This window comes from Vidua chalybeata, chromosome 19, assembly GCF_026979565.1.
Source record: "Vidua chalybeata isolate OUT-0048 chromosome 19, bVidCha1 merged haplotype, whole genome shotgun sequence".
Taxonomy (NCBI): Eukaryota; Metazoa; Chordata; class Aves; order Passeriformes; family Viduidae; genus Vidua; species Vidua chalybeata.
Window position 1 is genome coordinate 2200799 of NC_071548.1, and position 14588 is coordinate 2215386.

The 14588-nt window shown below is 47.9% G+C and overlaps 1 protein-coding gene across 3 annotated transcripts in view; it reads left to right on the forward strand.

The window, feature by feature from the left end:
* GAS7 (growth arrest specific 7) overlaps positions 1-14588 on the forward strand; it is an 80881-nt gene that overhangs the window by 31914 nt on the left and 34379 nt on the right. For 2 of the 3 annotated variants that reach the window (XM_053960211.1, XM_053960213.1), the window contains exons 3-5: positions 9363-9434; positions 10947-11032; positions 14351-14404. In XM_053960211.1, coding sequence (XP_053816186.1) covers positions 9363-9434; positions 10947-11032; positions 14351-14404 — 212 coding nt within the window. The remainder of the gene's footprint in view (positions 1-9362; positions 9435-10946; positions 11033-14350; positions 14405-14588) is intronic. The other variant, XM_053960212.1, reaches the window with a different exon arrangement.

Sequence of the window (14588 nt, forward strand, 5' to 3'; positions counted from 1 at the left end):
CAGGCCAGAAATCAGGAGATTTCTGATTCCTCTAGGAAGGGAGGATAACTTTGGCACAGGCTGAGCAGGGAGGCGGGGGAATCTTCGTCCTTGGAAAATCTCAGAAACTGGCTGGACAGAGCTGTGGCTGATCTGTTGTTAGCAGTGATCCTGCTCAGAATAGCTGGGCTGAAAACTTCCAGAGGTCGCTTCCAACCAGTCTTTCTCAGGAGAATGCCCAAACCACCTGTGGCTGTGCTCTCAACCATTACAGTGTTGTGTGGTTCTCAGAATAACAGCATGTAAGAGAGGGTAGAAGTGGGGTTTCTGTGTTGAGCCTTGTTTTAGGGATCACTTGTTCAAGTTCTGTTTAGATGAGAATCTCTTCACCAGACTAATCCAAAGCCCAGTTAAGCACTTCCATCATTGAAAGGCTGTGGTGAGAGGAGGTATGGGACTGTGGCTAAACATTTACCCAGCAACCAGGCAGGGTCTGGGGGTAGGGGAGCTGTGTGAGGGAAGGCATTTCACTGATGGGCAAACAGATCCTAAGAGCAGCAAAGGCAATTTGAAAGCTGACCAAAGGGAAAACAAAGCAGGGGCCATAGTTAAATTGCAATGAGCTGCTGCAAAACTGTTTGCCAGCTCATCCTCAGAGCGTGGTCATCAATGGTCCCTTGTCCAAGGGGGTTTGTACTGAAGGGAATCCTGCAGTGATCTGCCCGAGAATCCATTCTAGGCAGTATTTCCAGTGATGAATGGCATGTTGACATTGAGAGCACTTACTCAAAAAATAACTTTTAACTGGAGCTGGGAGGGAACACGGTGTTCTCTCCTGCACAGAACAGGCTCAGAATTCACAATCACCCTGGAATAGGAGGATGCTGTTCAGTAAAGATTCATTTAAGATCAGAGATTTCATCAGAAATAATTAAGTGGCAAAGACAGGCAATGGAACAGTTTACAGATGAAGACATTAGGGCTCTGGAGGATCTGAAGTTGAGTGAGAGCCAGCAGTGTTGTGCTAGTACAAACCAGCCAGCATTTTCCATTGTATAAATAGGAGTGTTGTCTGTGAGGCATGAAGTAAGCCTGCAACTTTACAAGGAAATTATAATGCCTCAGCTGGAATATTTTATCTTGTTTGGACTCTATACTTCAGGAAATATGTGAGTCAGCTGGATAAAGCCCAGAAGAGAGTAGAAGAAGTGATGGAAGATGTGGAAAACATAGCCTGTGGGTAAATGCTGAGAGATTGGGGATGTCTGCCCTTAGAAAGCAAAGATGTGTGCAGGGTCGTGAAAGCAGGCTTAAAGTGCATCGAATGCCATTTGGGAGAAGGCTGTTTGCAGTGCCTGTCATCACTAGAAGATTTCAATTTCAGTTTTCATCACTAGAACACATTTCAGTTGCCACCAGGACAGCTAACCCTTCCAAGCTCTGTTGGAAGTGAAGTGTGGGAGTACAGAGTTGCCTGGGAGTCTGTAGCACCGGAGCAGGTTATGCAAAACCATGAAAATTCATGGTTGGCTTTCTCGGGTGTAGAGCAGGGGCAGTGTGACTTCCTGAAATCCCTGTCAGCCCTGTTTGTTTCAGTCTGTAAAGCCTAAACGACATGAAAAGTATTTATCAATGTAGAAACTGACAAATGCCTGGGACTCAATGGAAGTTTTTCTTTATTTGGTGTCTTTGTACTTCCCCGATTTTTACAATCATCATGTCTAACCAGGCTCTTGTCACTCATCTGCTGGATTGCTTCTTCTGGTTGTCTGAGTCAAAGACTCTTAATATGAGTTCAGAGGAGCATTTCATTTGTGCTTTTCATTTGCAGCTGTGCTGAATCTTCCCACTGTGTTTTGGGGCAGGTCCTGCCCCTCCGTGGACTGTCCTGCCCTTGAGCTCTCCAGGGAAAGGCAGGATCAGCCAGGAGTGTCACCAGGCAGCAGCAGAGGGTGGGCTCCACACCACAGGATCTGCTGGGATGGGAGTATGGGGGGACACAGCCTTTGAGGAAGGTCAGCAAGCTAAAGCTGTACAAGATTTGGTGTGGTGGAGCTCTGTGCTGCTCCCCAGATGAGCCCTGTGTGCAGTTCTGTGCCCTCCTCCTAAAGACAGGAGGTGTTGGGTGACCTGTCTGTTCAGCAGCCTGTCTTTCTGAACATGCCTGGTGGTGCATCTTCTCTGACTCAGTGCAGAATTCTGTTTTGGGGTTAATTTGTTTTATTGCTCTTAGTGCTTGAACTATTCAGAAGTGGTAACACAAGTATCCACTCACATTCCTGGGGAGGGGAAGTGGGATTTTAGGGTCAAGTAAAATCTTGATTCTTCTGAGCCTTCAAAATACAGAGATGCCTCCCTTCTTGTGAGGCATTACTGTTACTGTCACCATTGTTTCCAGTGGGATTATCTGCCTTTGTTGTACATCTTGACCCTGAGATGAGCTCAGTTGGTCAGAGCAGGGTGCTAAAAATGCCAGGGCTGTGGGTTTGATCCCCATATGGGCCATTCATCTAAGGGTCTGACTCCATAATCCTTCTGGGTCCCTTCCAACTCTCAGACTATTTTGTGATTTTGTGATCTTATCTGACCGTAACAGTATTTCCACTGTGTGTTGTTGTGTGGTCTAATTTTCATTGTCTTTACAGGAAAAAAACACAAGGAATTGGTTCTTAACTAGAAAGAAATAGAATATAAATGAGACAGTGTTCTTACATGGAAGAAGAATGTTAGGAAAATCAGTAATGAAGAAATTGGGGTGACCCTGGAACAAACAGATGTGCAGAGGTGACAAACAGCACATTCCTGTCTGTCTCCACTTGATATCCCACCAGATAAACACTTCACATTTATCATCCTTTGAAGCAGGTTAAATCCCAAAACTATTGTAAGGGCCTCTGAGCTGGATACAACCTGCACAATGAAGCCCACGAAAAATTCAGTGTACTCAGGGTTTTCTGAGCATGGCCTTGCCACAGGAAGGTTGAGTCTGCACCAGTGACATTACTGGGTGCCTGGCATCTGCCTTGTGCAACATCCAGAGACATCCCTGCTTGCCATGGCAAAGCACAAGGCAGAGTGCCCAGAATGCACAGCCACTACGTGGTTAACGAGTTACTCAGTGTCTGTAGGAGGGGTTTTCAGTTGTGTGTGGGTGGTAGATTCAGCAAGAAAATATTTCATTATGCTGAAGAAATTCTCTGATGGGCTGCAGCTGCAATACTTCTTGCATTAGTCAAACAATAGCACTCCAGCTACCTTGCCCATCACATTAAAAATGAGTTATGTACTTGTGACACCAGTGTTTGTGTGGCTTACTGCCACCTTGTTTTCACAGCTGAGGCCAGCGTAATGTGGCCTGTTCTTATTTCCAGCCTTTTCTTGTCTTTTACCTAAGGTCCTTCCCATTTACTAAACAGCATTTTATCTCCTGGAAAGAAGAACTTCTGCTTTCATGTTATCTTGATCCTAATTAAAGTCCTTATATTCTTATAATCACAAGCATCATTAGTGAAATGCCACCTGCAACAAAAGGTCTGGAGCAATCCTGAAATTTCGTGTGGTTGAAAGAGGTCATTTTCTTGAAAGGTCTCTGAGTTGAGGGGTTTTATTCATGCCACACCAGCTATGGTCAGCTCCTACTCCAACCAGACTTATGAACTGCAGCTCAAAAAGTCATCTCTGGAGACACCAAAGAGATGTCAAGCATTTTTATTACATGGTTTTTCTCATACAGTTAAAATGTTTCAGTGACAATTCCCCTCTGATACAGGATGCTCTAGCTAAAGGGTGGTATAGGAGCCTGCCTTGGTGAAGTGGCCTAAAACCTAGAAAAACAAAGCATGTCTCAGAAAGTGCTGGAAATAGCATTATTATCACTGCTAAGCCTGCAGTGAAGGGCTCACTTTTGTCACATGGTGTTTGCAAAAGGAAGGACATGGGTAGATATCCCAGTGATCATTTTGAAAGATCAAGTGAGAGCTCTTGTCAGCAGCTTTTCCTGGGCTGTAGAGGTGGTGACAAGCACCTCTCCATTCAGCATGGACAGAACAATTCAGGAACTCCTGGATGGTGCCTGTCTCCATGGTGTGTCTTTCAAGACTGAGGTCAAAAGCTGTTTGGCAGCCCCAGTCTCTCTTTTACTGAACTGCCTGTGGGATGGAAGTGGATTTCAGTTCCTACACCTCAGCTTCTGCTGACCAAGTTCATGTGCTGCCTGTGCACTTGTGTGCTTGACTCTCATGTTTGATGCAGGTGCAGAGAGATTTGCATTGGTCAGTTCTATCTGCTTTTTTTTTGTCTCTTTTTATTAGGTATAAGGAGGGAAGTAAAAGCCACAGTCCTGGGAGGCCCATGGAGGAGTGTGAGGTCACCGGGTCGCAGTTCAGAGGGCTCGTGCATGGGCTGGTGGTTTGGGCATTTTGAGCTGACACTGGTACAGGTGACCCATGCAGGATTCAGTACTGCAGGGCTCAGTGGACCAAAATGTGGGAGCACAAAGATGAAGAAGCTTCTGTGTTGAATAAGGAGAGTCCACAGCCTTTGGTCTGCAGGAGGTCAGGGCTGCTCTGAGTCACTTCTGTGAACTGATGCAGAGGTGAGACCTCCTCTTTCCAGTGAAACACAATCTAGTGCTGCACATCCTCTGTGGAACAGAAGGGAAAATATTTTCATTGCACTCTCATTCACACACTCCTTCTACTTCAGAAGTTCTGGATGGTTCACACCAGTCTCAGGGCATTGTGAGTGAAGTTCCCTCCTTGTGTGCCCAAACCCCCACACTCCCTTGACCATTCCTTTGGGCTTCTTTCTACCACACACAGTATCAAGAAATGAAATGCTATAAAAACTTTGCCAATTCCTCACAAATGGGGGAAGATTTTAGCCAGAAAGGGGGCATGAGGTGCGACACCCCTGACAGTTTTCTGCTCCTGGCTGGTGAGGTGATGCTCAGAGCACAGTGCTCCAGGCAGATGGGAGGTTTGGGCTGTTAAAGAAAACCTTTGGAACCTGTTTCCAAAGCAGGGCTGATTGCCCTCCCTCTGAGTCACAGGGCCAACCAATCTTTACCCTTTGGAGAGCCATGGACAGGCCACAAACCTTGCTGAGAATCTATGGAGATGCAGTGGAGAAGCATAGAAAAGTTATGGAGGGTTTGCAGACTGTCTGCAAGGTGTTTCCTGCCTGCCATTGGCTAAAGTGAATCCAAAAAGGAGGAGTTAAAACTGTGTGGGTCTGTCCTACCCTTCTGCAGATGTGACTTCCAGTTCTGCTTTTTTTCAGGACCACTTTGGGAGAAGTTTTTGGGGTTTCTTCTTGTGGCATTGAGGGGGGAGATGTTCTGTTGCTGTTCTTCATCCCTGTCTGTGCACCTTCATCCTTGGCCTGTGCAGCCTGCACAGCTTCAGGTTATTCAGGGCAGAAACTGGGTTTGGAGCTGCTCAGCATCACAGATTTATTGCAGTTAAAGCCAAAATAAACTCCAAACCTATTTATAAAGATGTGAGTTAGCACCAGTAGCTGTGTGACAAAGGGCAGGTGCTACAGATCCTTAAGACCAGGAGAGGTTTCTGCACAGTAAGCAGACCCAGAGGTCCACTGGCTTGATCTGCCTCATTCTCATAGTTTAGACAATGAAACTATGGAGCATTTAGCTCCAAAAATAGAACTACACATGACACCATGCTGAGGTACTAAAATGAAAATAATATGAGCACAGTCGTGAGGGATTGTGCTGGTACATAAAACCCTGACGTTTGGCTGATGATGTATGTTCAAACTGGAAAGCAGCTCCTTTCACCTTAGAGAGCTACTGAATTCATGGAAGAGGGACCAACAATTCATTCTTCAGTGTGATCACAAAAATTGTCTGCTTCAGGATATTCTCAGAAGCTGTGTTTCTTGACTAACACAACGTCCCAGGGTGTGTAGTTCTCTGACACATCATGTCATTTCTCATTCTGCCAAACAGAAGTGAACTTGCTTCCCCCAAACACCACGGGTTTCCACTTTTCCTCTGGTAGGAAATGTTTCACCACTTCTGTGAAAACCCTCTCTGGTTCCGTTGGGCAGTAGAGCTTGGATCTTGTAACTGTTTTTCCTTTTACTACATCATTTCAGTTTTAACAAGTGGTTTTCTCCTGCCTCGCTGTTCACTACTAAATTCCACAGAACCACAGAATGGTTTGGGTTGGAAGGGTCTTTGTGCCAGCTCCCTGCAGGGGACACGTTCCACTGGACCAAATGGCTCCTAGCCCTGGCCTTGGGTGTCTCCCAGGGCTGCAGTGCTTCTTTTTGCTCACAGCCCTTCTTCAGAGTCAAGAATTGTCTGCATTTGTCTGCTGGGTCATCTCTCTCAAGGAAACTGCTGGTTATTCCTTCCCCACACTGCCTAAATGGTCTAATTAACACGTGGCTGATAAGGGAGGACAGAACTTGTTGGTGTTGGTCTGCCAGTGCTAGATTGCACCCAGAGTACAAGGCTTTAGCTTGACTGGAACAGCCTCTAGGGAAAACTGTGTGGGATGTAAAATCTGGGCCAGTGTGGAATCTGTTCCTAAAAGCCATGACCACTGTTTTACCACAGGGTTACAAGTAGCCTTCTGATTTTCCAAGCACCAGGCGTGAAGGCTCCATGTGGTACTCCCAGACAAGACTCTGCCTTTGCTGGATCAGACAGTGCATTATCTCTCAACAAGCCTTCTCTTTGTAAAAAAAGTCATCCCCCCACTCACTTCTAATCCCCACTCTCACTTCTAATCATGACTAAGCTGCAGAGAAATTTGTAATGTCACACTTTTACCTTGGTAAACGTAGTTGCTTCCAGTAGATGGCATTCCAGCAGTGCAATCCTGATCCAGATTAGTTCCTGTCCCTACTGGAGCTACCAAAATAATCCCTGCACAGAAGGGCTTTTTTTTCCTCCTAATGTTCAAAATAAATGGAGTTAAAAGACTTTTGTTCATTTCCTATCTAATTAAAGATGCTTTTTCTATTTAATGCATTTTATAGCATTGGGCTTTTTTCTTTATTTTTCAATGTGCTTAACTCCAAAGTCATTTTATTTTGGAAAATTTGTCAAGAGACTGAGTGTTTTGGATTGGATTCACAAATCTGCTAACCACTGGGCACTGCTCTTTCATGTGTGAATTTTCTGCCCTCAAGTTATGTGTCTGGGTCCTCTGTGTGGCAGAGGGGAAGAATGAGGCACTGCACAGCAGCTCCACAAGAGCCAGCAGGCAAAGCAGAGAGCAGTTAGAAGAAGCAGCTGGTGATTTTCACAGAATCACAGAACATTCTGAGTTGGAAGGGGCCCACAAGGATGCTGGAGTCCAGCTCTTGGGTGAATGGCCCATGCAGGGACCAAACCCACAACCTTCATTTATTAGCACCATGCTCTGGCTAACTGAGCCACGTCTCTTTAACCAATTAATTGCATTTCATATATATTTGGTAGGTTTTTGGGTGCATTCCTCTGCAGGGTCTCAGAAATCTGGAGGCAGATATGCTTGTGTGAAACCCCCAAGCCAAATATGAAGGTAGCTTGCTTTACTGCTAACATCAAAGTCAGTGCTGGCAAAAAAAAACAATACTTCACTGACTGCACTGGGGCTCAGCATCAATGGGCATCACAGTCCCTTCCCACAGATCTCAACTCACGTTATTATTATTATTAATTAACAATTTAAAAAATATTCAAGACACACAGTAAAGGTAAATTATAATTTGTCTTTATTTAACCATGCACTTGTGGACTGTAAGCCAAGACAAGTTGACTCATAGAAGACGACTCTTTACATTTGATTTTGCTTCTGTTTAGTTAAGACACTTCTCAGTGCTTCTGTATTGACCTAGCATGGAATTTATTTACTTACTACCCATTTCACAAAAACAGGCTAAAATTTAAATATTCCCCCGTGGCCCAGCAGAGCTTCTAGTTTGGGTTTTGCACTTGTAATGGAAGAAAAAGCTCAAAGTATTTTTTTTTTTTGCAGGCAAAAGCATGCTGTGGGTTGGGCAGGGGGTGAGAGGGGAAGGATGGAGAGGGGCAGGGCATGTGTCTCAGGAACATTACAGGTGTGACACCTGCTTCCATTTGGGATCTATAATCCTGAGTTCTTTCTGAAATAAGGAATCTAACACAACCCTTGAGGACATCTCTCTGCATATATATACCCATAGACATCTATGTGCATGTAGATACATCTATGTATATACATATGTGCAGGAATCTATATATAAAAATAGGCTTTTTATGGTTCTTGAAGCATGTTAACATCCTGCTTGATGCTCAAATAAGCACTGACCCAGGACAGGAGGCCTTTTGTGCCCTGAGGGAGGTGCTCAGTGCCAACCCTAAACTGTTAATCCACAAGGGCTCTCCTCCATCACTGCTTTACCATGGTCATCCAGAATGCTGACACAGGTGCAGGATTTCAGGCTTGGGCAGAATTAGATGGTTGCTGATTGGGATTTGGGAAACAGCTGTTTCAAGTGAAGCAGCCAAAGTGGTCCTCAGACTTGATTACAGTGACTTGCTAATTTTCTTATTGATACCATGTGGCAGTCAGTGTTGTTTAGTTGATTTGGAACTGACCTGTGCATTCAAAAGGAATGGTTACTTGGGCTTTCTAGTTGGACTTCTGTGGAAGTTGCTGCTCTCACCCCCCTGTCTTCCGTTCACAACTTCTAAAAAGTTTTGCACTTAAATCTTCTTTCTTCAGCATGTGGTCAAAAACAATTTTCCATTTGCTGAGAAAATGAGCAGAATGGTTAAATTACAGAGGAAACTGAGGGGGGAAAGGAGCAGCAGTCTTTGGAGTGTCACAACTGGTGTGACAAACATTTGCATATTCCACCTGCTAAGTGACCTGAGTGGAAAAAAGGGAATTTTCCAGGGAAGTATTTTTTAGGCAGAAAAAAAGTGCTAAGGCTTGTGTAAATGTGACTGAAACCACATCTGTGAGTCACTCACAGCTGCCTTTCTTGGAGAGAGCAGGGGCAGAGGCACTCTGTCCCCAGGCTGAGGACCACAGCTGGCACGTGGCAATGCCCACAGTGGGCTGCAGGCAGTGCCCACGCTGGGCTGGACTTCAGTGCACCTGGAAGGGCAGTCAGTGCAGGCCAGGTGAGCGTTCCCAGGCAGTGACCTGGAAGAACCTGTGATGCAGCTTCCAGTCTGCTCTGTCTCCACCCATCCCAGCTGGCAGCTGTGGCAGGAAGAGATGAGGGGAGGTGCAGGGAGGTGCAGGCATCTTCCTCACGGGGTGAGAACCTGGTTGAGAGGACAGTGAGGGTCAGACCCGCTGGTTTATGTGTAACAGTCATAACTGTGGCATGTGTGCAAAAGCCTCCATCACCCTGACACTGGTGTTTCCCTTCAACAGAAACGACGTGGGAGCGGCCGAGCAGCGTGCCTGGCACTCCCAAGAGCCCTGTGGCACAGAAGAGTTCTGCAGGTACTGTTTGATGCTGTGCTGGGGTGAATCTGCTTCTCTGTCATTCAGCAAAGCAAAGCAAAGTGCTGTGGTATAGCGGGAGAGAGACTTGATGGACATACAGAATCATGGAATGGTTCAGGTTGGAGGGGATCTTAAAGATCATCTTGTTCCACCTGCCATGGGCAGGGACACCTTCCACTATCCCAGGTTATGGAACATGCTCCCAGCCCTGTCCAGCCTGGCCTTGGACACTTCCAGGGATCCAGGGGCAGCCACAGCTTCTCTGGGCACCCTGAGCCAGGGCCTGCCTGCCCTCACAGATTTTCTCTTAATCTCTGATCTCAGTCTATCCTCCCACAGCATTGCCCCTTGTCCTGTCACTCCAACTCTTGCCTAATGTCCCTTTCCATCTCTCCTGTACCCCTATCAGACTCTCATGTCTCCCCAGACCCTTCTCTTCTCCAGGCTACATGGTCATGAGAGTGTAGCAGAGCAAACATGGTGGGGCTTTCCCTCCTGACACATCTTCTGGACTATTGTTTTCCTGCCACTCCACCTTCTGTGGGTGTCTGAAGTCTCCACTCAGGAGCTGGGGTGGCTCCTTCTGGGTGCACAGAGGCAAAGAGGGGCCCAACAAGCACTTCCTCAGTTCTGCTTTGTGACAGGGCAGGGAAATCAAAGAGCTGCAGACACGTGTGGGCTGGCTGATGCTCTTCCACACAGAACATCTGCACAGCAAAGAGTTTTAGCGTGTGATGGCTACAGGGGTGACCATATAGATCATCTCTGTCTTGACTTGAGGTTGCAGGGAAGCAAGTAACAGAGTCAGATGTGTAACTGTACTGAAAAGCTCTCGGGTGCTGCAGAATGACAAAGCAAAGCAAAAATTACTGTAGAATAAAAAGTGTTAAATGTGAAGGCCATTGCTGCCAGCTGACTTTAAATAAAGCAGGTTAGAGGATGTTTTCCTTAGAAATTTTTGAACGGATGTCCCTCTTTATTGGCAGAACTGGGTGGGTAGTCTGTGTGAAGATTGTGCATTTTACTGTGACCAAAGGATTTACAATGTAGTTGAGTATCTTGTTTCAACACTACCTTGAGCATTATTCCTTGCTCAGTATATGAAAAATAAAAAAAAGGGCAATTTATAGTTCCATGCAGGAACCATAAGCATCTTGCAAGGCTTGCCTTCTTAACATGAAAACTCAACTCCCTTGGACCAGTACTTTTAATGCCAGGTGCCCAGCAAGCCACTCGGTCTCTCTCCTCCTCAGGTGAAAACTACAACAAAAGGGTTGGGATAAGGGCAGGGAGACATCACACATTATGGTCACGGGCAAAACAGACTCCAGTCAGGAAAATGTTTAATCTATTACCCATCAAATCACAGTAGGGTAATGGGAAATACAACTAAGCCTTAAAACACTGATCTATATCTGCATATTCAGTTATGGGATTAGCTTTTAAATTTGTGCAGTTTTGCATTGGCTATCAGCAGCAAGCCTGCTAACTCTGCATCTGTTCTTACAGTGAATGGCTACTACATCTCTGGGTCCCCAGGACACCAGCTCGACTCAGGTCACATGAGCCTCCGAAAACCCAGTGGGGACCCCCAGGTAAGTTTTTGGGAAAAAGCCAAACTGCAGGATCCAAGAATAAATGGGTTTCTACTTAAGTAGTTTAGGAATCCACCCAGAGCAAGAAGTCAAGAGGTCATTTTCTTTTAGAAACTCAGATCAGACAGATTTGTTGCATGTAGCATAGTTAGTCTTTGTGTCCAGCTGGTAAAACAGTGAAAAAAGCCAAGATCCTTTGGATTTTTTTGTCCTATCACTTCTTTCTGAAAAATCCACCAAGCCACTTCAGTCACTATTAACAACCCTATGAATTTTCCTGTCACTCCAGCCTGAACCCTGGGCCTGTGTCCAGCACAGTCTTCTCTTTACACTTGCACATCCGCCCATGTCTGTATCTCATTGTATTCCCCTGCAGCTCCAGCTTTCCCTCCCAAAGACAGTATTCACAAAGAATTCATCCAAAGCTTTTTTCTCAATGACTTCATCCACTCTGGCCTGTCCTTTCACAGCCCCTCCTCAGTGCCTCACCCAGCACATCACCCCGAGTTAACCTACAGGATGCTGACCTGCGGACAGCTGGCCTCCCCTGCCTTTGTCCAAATTTCCAATAAATATCTCTGCACTTTTGCCTGCAACACGTCATATCCCTGGGAAATTCTTCCCCACTGGTCTGCAGATGCAGCACAGGGCCCTCTTCCAGCTCCTCCCATGAAACTCTTTGCTCCCTGCCAAAACATCACCATATGACCACGTGACTGCCACAGCTGGTGCATCACACTCCAGTTGTGCTTCCCCACCCTCTGGCGTTTCCCCCAGTGGTCCCAGACCTGAGTTTTCTCTTTCCTTTCTGTATGAAAGTGGTGAGTCCTTTTGCAGTGCTAAACCATCCCTGGGGAAATGTGTGTTTGATTGGTGTGCTGCTGCCGTGTGGACCTGGCCTGTCTGGTGCTCTCACTGTCTCTGACATTCTCTGTTTCTTGGTCTAAGTTTTGTGCTGTCTGACAACTGTCCCACTTTGCCTTGACCCTCTTTCTCATATGCTGCCTCTTTAAGTAGCTCCCTTCAGCCTTTCACCTATGTCAGTATTCCTGGTTTAGATTCATGGCGTTTCTCATGACACAGTCCAGCTCTTTGGATTCCCTGTTTCTTCCACATCAAACCTCTTGTACTAACTCCCTGTGCTGCTGTTTCTCTGAGCAATTTGTCTGGGCTGGAGACAGTGAGCACCTAAACTAGGTCAAAAGCATTTTAGAATTTTAGGTAGTACATTACCAGACATCCCTGTCCACACATCTTCTGTGACTCCCTCAGAGAACCCAAATAAACTTGTAGGCTGTGACTTCTTTCAAAAAGTCCCTTGTGAATCTTTGTGCCAAAAAAAAGAAAAAAAAAATTCTCAAGGTATCTGACTCCCATGTTTTTGTAACTGGCTTGGAACACAGATTAACTAACTTTTGCAGAATTTCCTTTGTAGCAACATTTGCCACGTTCTGTTTTTACAGTGCTGAGTCTTACTCAAGTTCACAGACACCTTTTTTACTGAAATTCACATCTGAGACATGAGGAGTCATAAAGTCTCAGAATGGTTTCAGCTGGAAGAGATTCTAAAGCCCACCCAGTGCCACCCCTGCCATGGGCAGGGACATCTTCCACTGTCCCAGGTTGCTCCAAGCCCCATCCAGCCTGGCCTTGGACACTTCCAGGGATCCAGGGGCAGCCCCAGCTGCTCTGTGCCAGGGCCTGCCCACCCTCTCAGGGAAGAATTTCTTCCCAGTATCCCATCTAACCCTGCCCTCTGTCAGTGGGAAGCCGTTCCCCCTTTTTCTATCACTCCACGCCTTTGTCCAAAATCTCTCTCCAGCTTTTTGTAGGCTGATTTCAGGTACTGAAAGTTTCCACTGAGGTCTTCCTGGAGCCTTCTCTTCTCCAGGCTCTCTCAGCCTTTCAGTGCCTTGCAGTGCTTTGCTCAGCTGACTCAACCATCAGCCTGTCAGAAATCCCTTTCATGACTTTTCTCAGTCCCTTCATCACCTCTGTGGTACTTTCTTTCCACTGCTCCTTTGTTACAGGTTTTTCCAAACAACTCCTGGCTTCATCCCTGCTTTGAACCTGCTTTGAATTAGTTCTGAATCCTTAACTGGCTGCTGGTGGCATTAATTCTCAGAACAGCTTGTGTCTACGCCCGCTTGGGAAGCTGCTTTTCCTGGGGGCTGTGGCAGCTTTTGCAGAAGAGTCCTTAGTAAGGAAAGCATCTGACCATAAACCCGTGGTTGCAAGAAGCTGTTCTGCATACCCTCAAAGTCTTTTTGGCCTGTCTCTCTCTCTTCTTGTGTGTCTTGGGCCATCCTAAGCTGCTCTGCTTTGACTGCTTCCTTGTCTGTTCCTGGCACGGGCTGTCTCCCACTGCGGAGCAGCTCCTAGGCTTTGGCCAGGATGCTTTCTTGGACCTGGGCAGCAGCCACCATGCAAACAAATGCTGGCAAGATCCCTCCAGCAAGCTCAGCCACATTTCTTGGAAACAGGTCAGGGGGTGGGGGGAAAAGCCACAACTGAGAACAACGCAGAGCTATGCTGTGCTGGGCACTCGGCCAGACCTTGTTTATGGCTTCCTAGAGAGCAGCTTAATGCTGCCCGTTCGAGTTGTCACAACTGCCACCAAGGGGACAGCAGAACAGCCATGGAACTGCACGTGTGTGGTGCTGGCACTTTGCTGCTGCTGGGTGTCGAGTCCCAGGACGAGCACCGGGTGCCCGAGCAGTGGGATTTGGGGCGGGAGACCCAAATGATGCCAGGAGCGATTCACGTGCTGCAGAGCAGTCACAGCATCTGAGCCCCACCAGGGACCCTGCGACAGGGACAGGGGGCACTGCCCCCCTGGGGGGACTCTGGGGCACGTTTGTGTCCCTGTCCCCAGGGGGATATGATGCCACCATTCCACAGAAAGGTAGGACCTGCCTGAATGCAGGACGCTGCCACCACCGCCGTCCCCAGCAGTGGATGTCACCGTCCCGTTCTCGTACCCAGCAGAGCAAAGTGCCACCCCACGGGACATCCAGACTCCTGTCCCGGTCCTCAGGGGGGTGTGACGCCACCATCCCACGGCGGGGCAGGGCACTCTTCCCACCCCGCCAGCGGGTGCCACCGTCCCACGGCGCAGCGAGCCCCGGCGCCGCGCTCGGTGCGGCGGAGGCGAGAGAGGCGGAGCAGCGAGCCGGGGCCTCCCGCAGCTCCCCCTCCCTCCATCCCTGCCTCCCGAGCCGAGCCGAGCCGTGCCATGGGACCCGCCTCTCCCCGCCCCGCGCAGCCATGCTGGGCTCCGAGAGCGGCCGCGATGATGCGCTCCGCTTCCCTCCGCAGAGCCCGGGCTCCCCGGCGGCGCCGCGGCGGCAGAGCAAGGAGAGCAGCCTGACGGTGAGAGCGGGGCACCGGGGCTGGGCACCGCGGGGGTTCCGTGATGGGCACCGGGGATGGGGAACTGCGGGATTCCGTCATGGGCACCGGGGATGGGGAACTGCGGGATTCCGTGATGGGCACCGGGGCTGGGGACCGCGGGGGTTCCGTGATGGGCACCGGGGATGGGGAACTGCGGGATTCT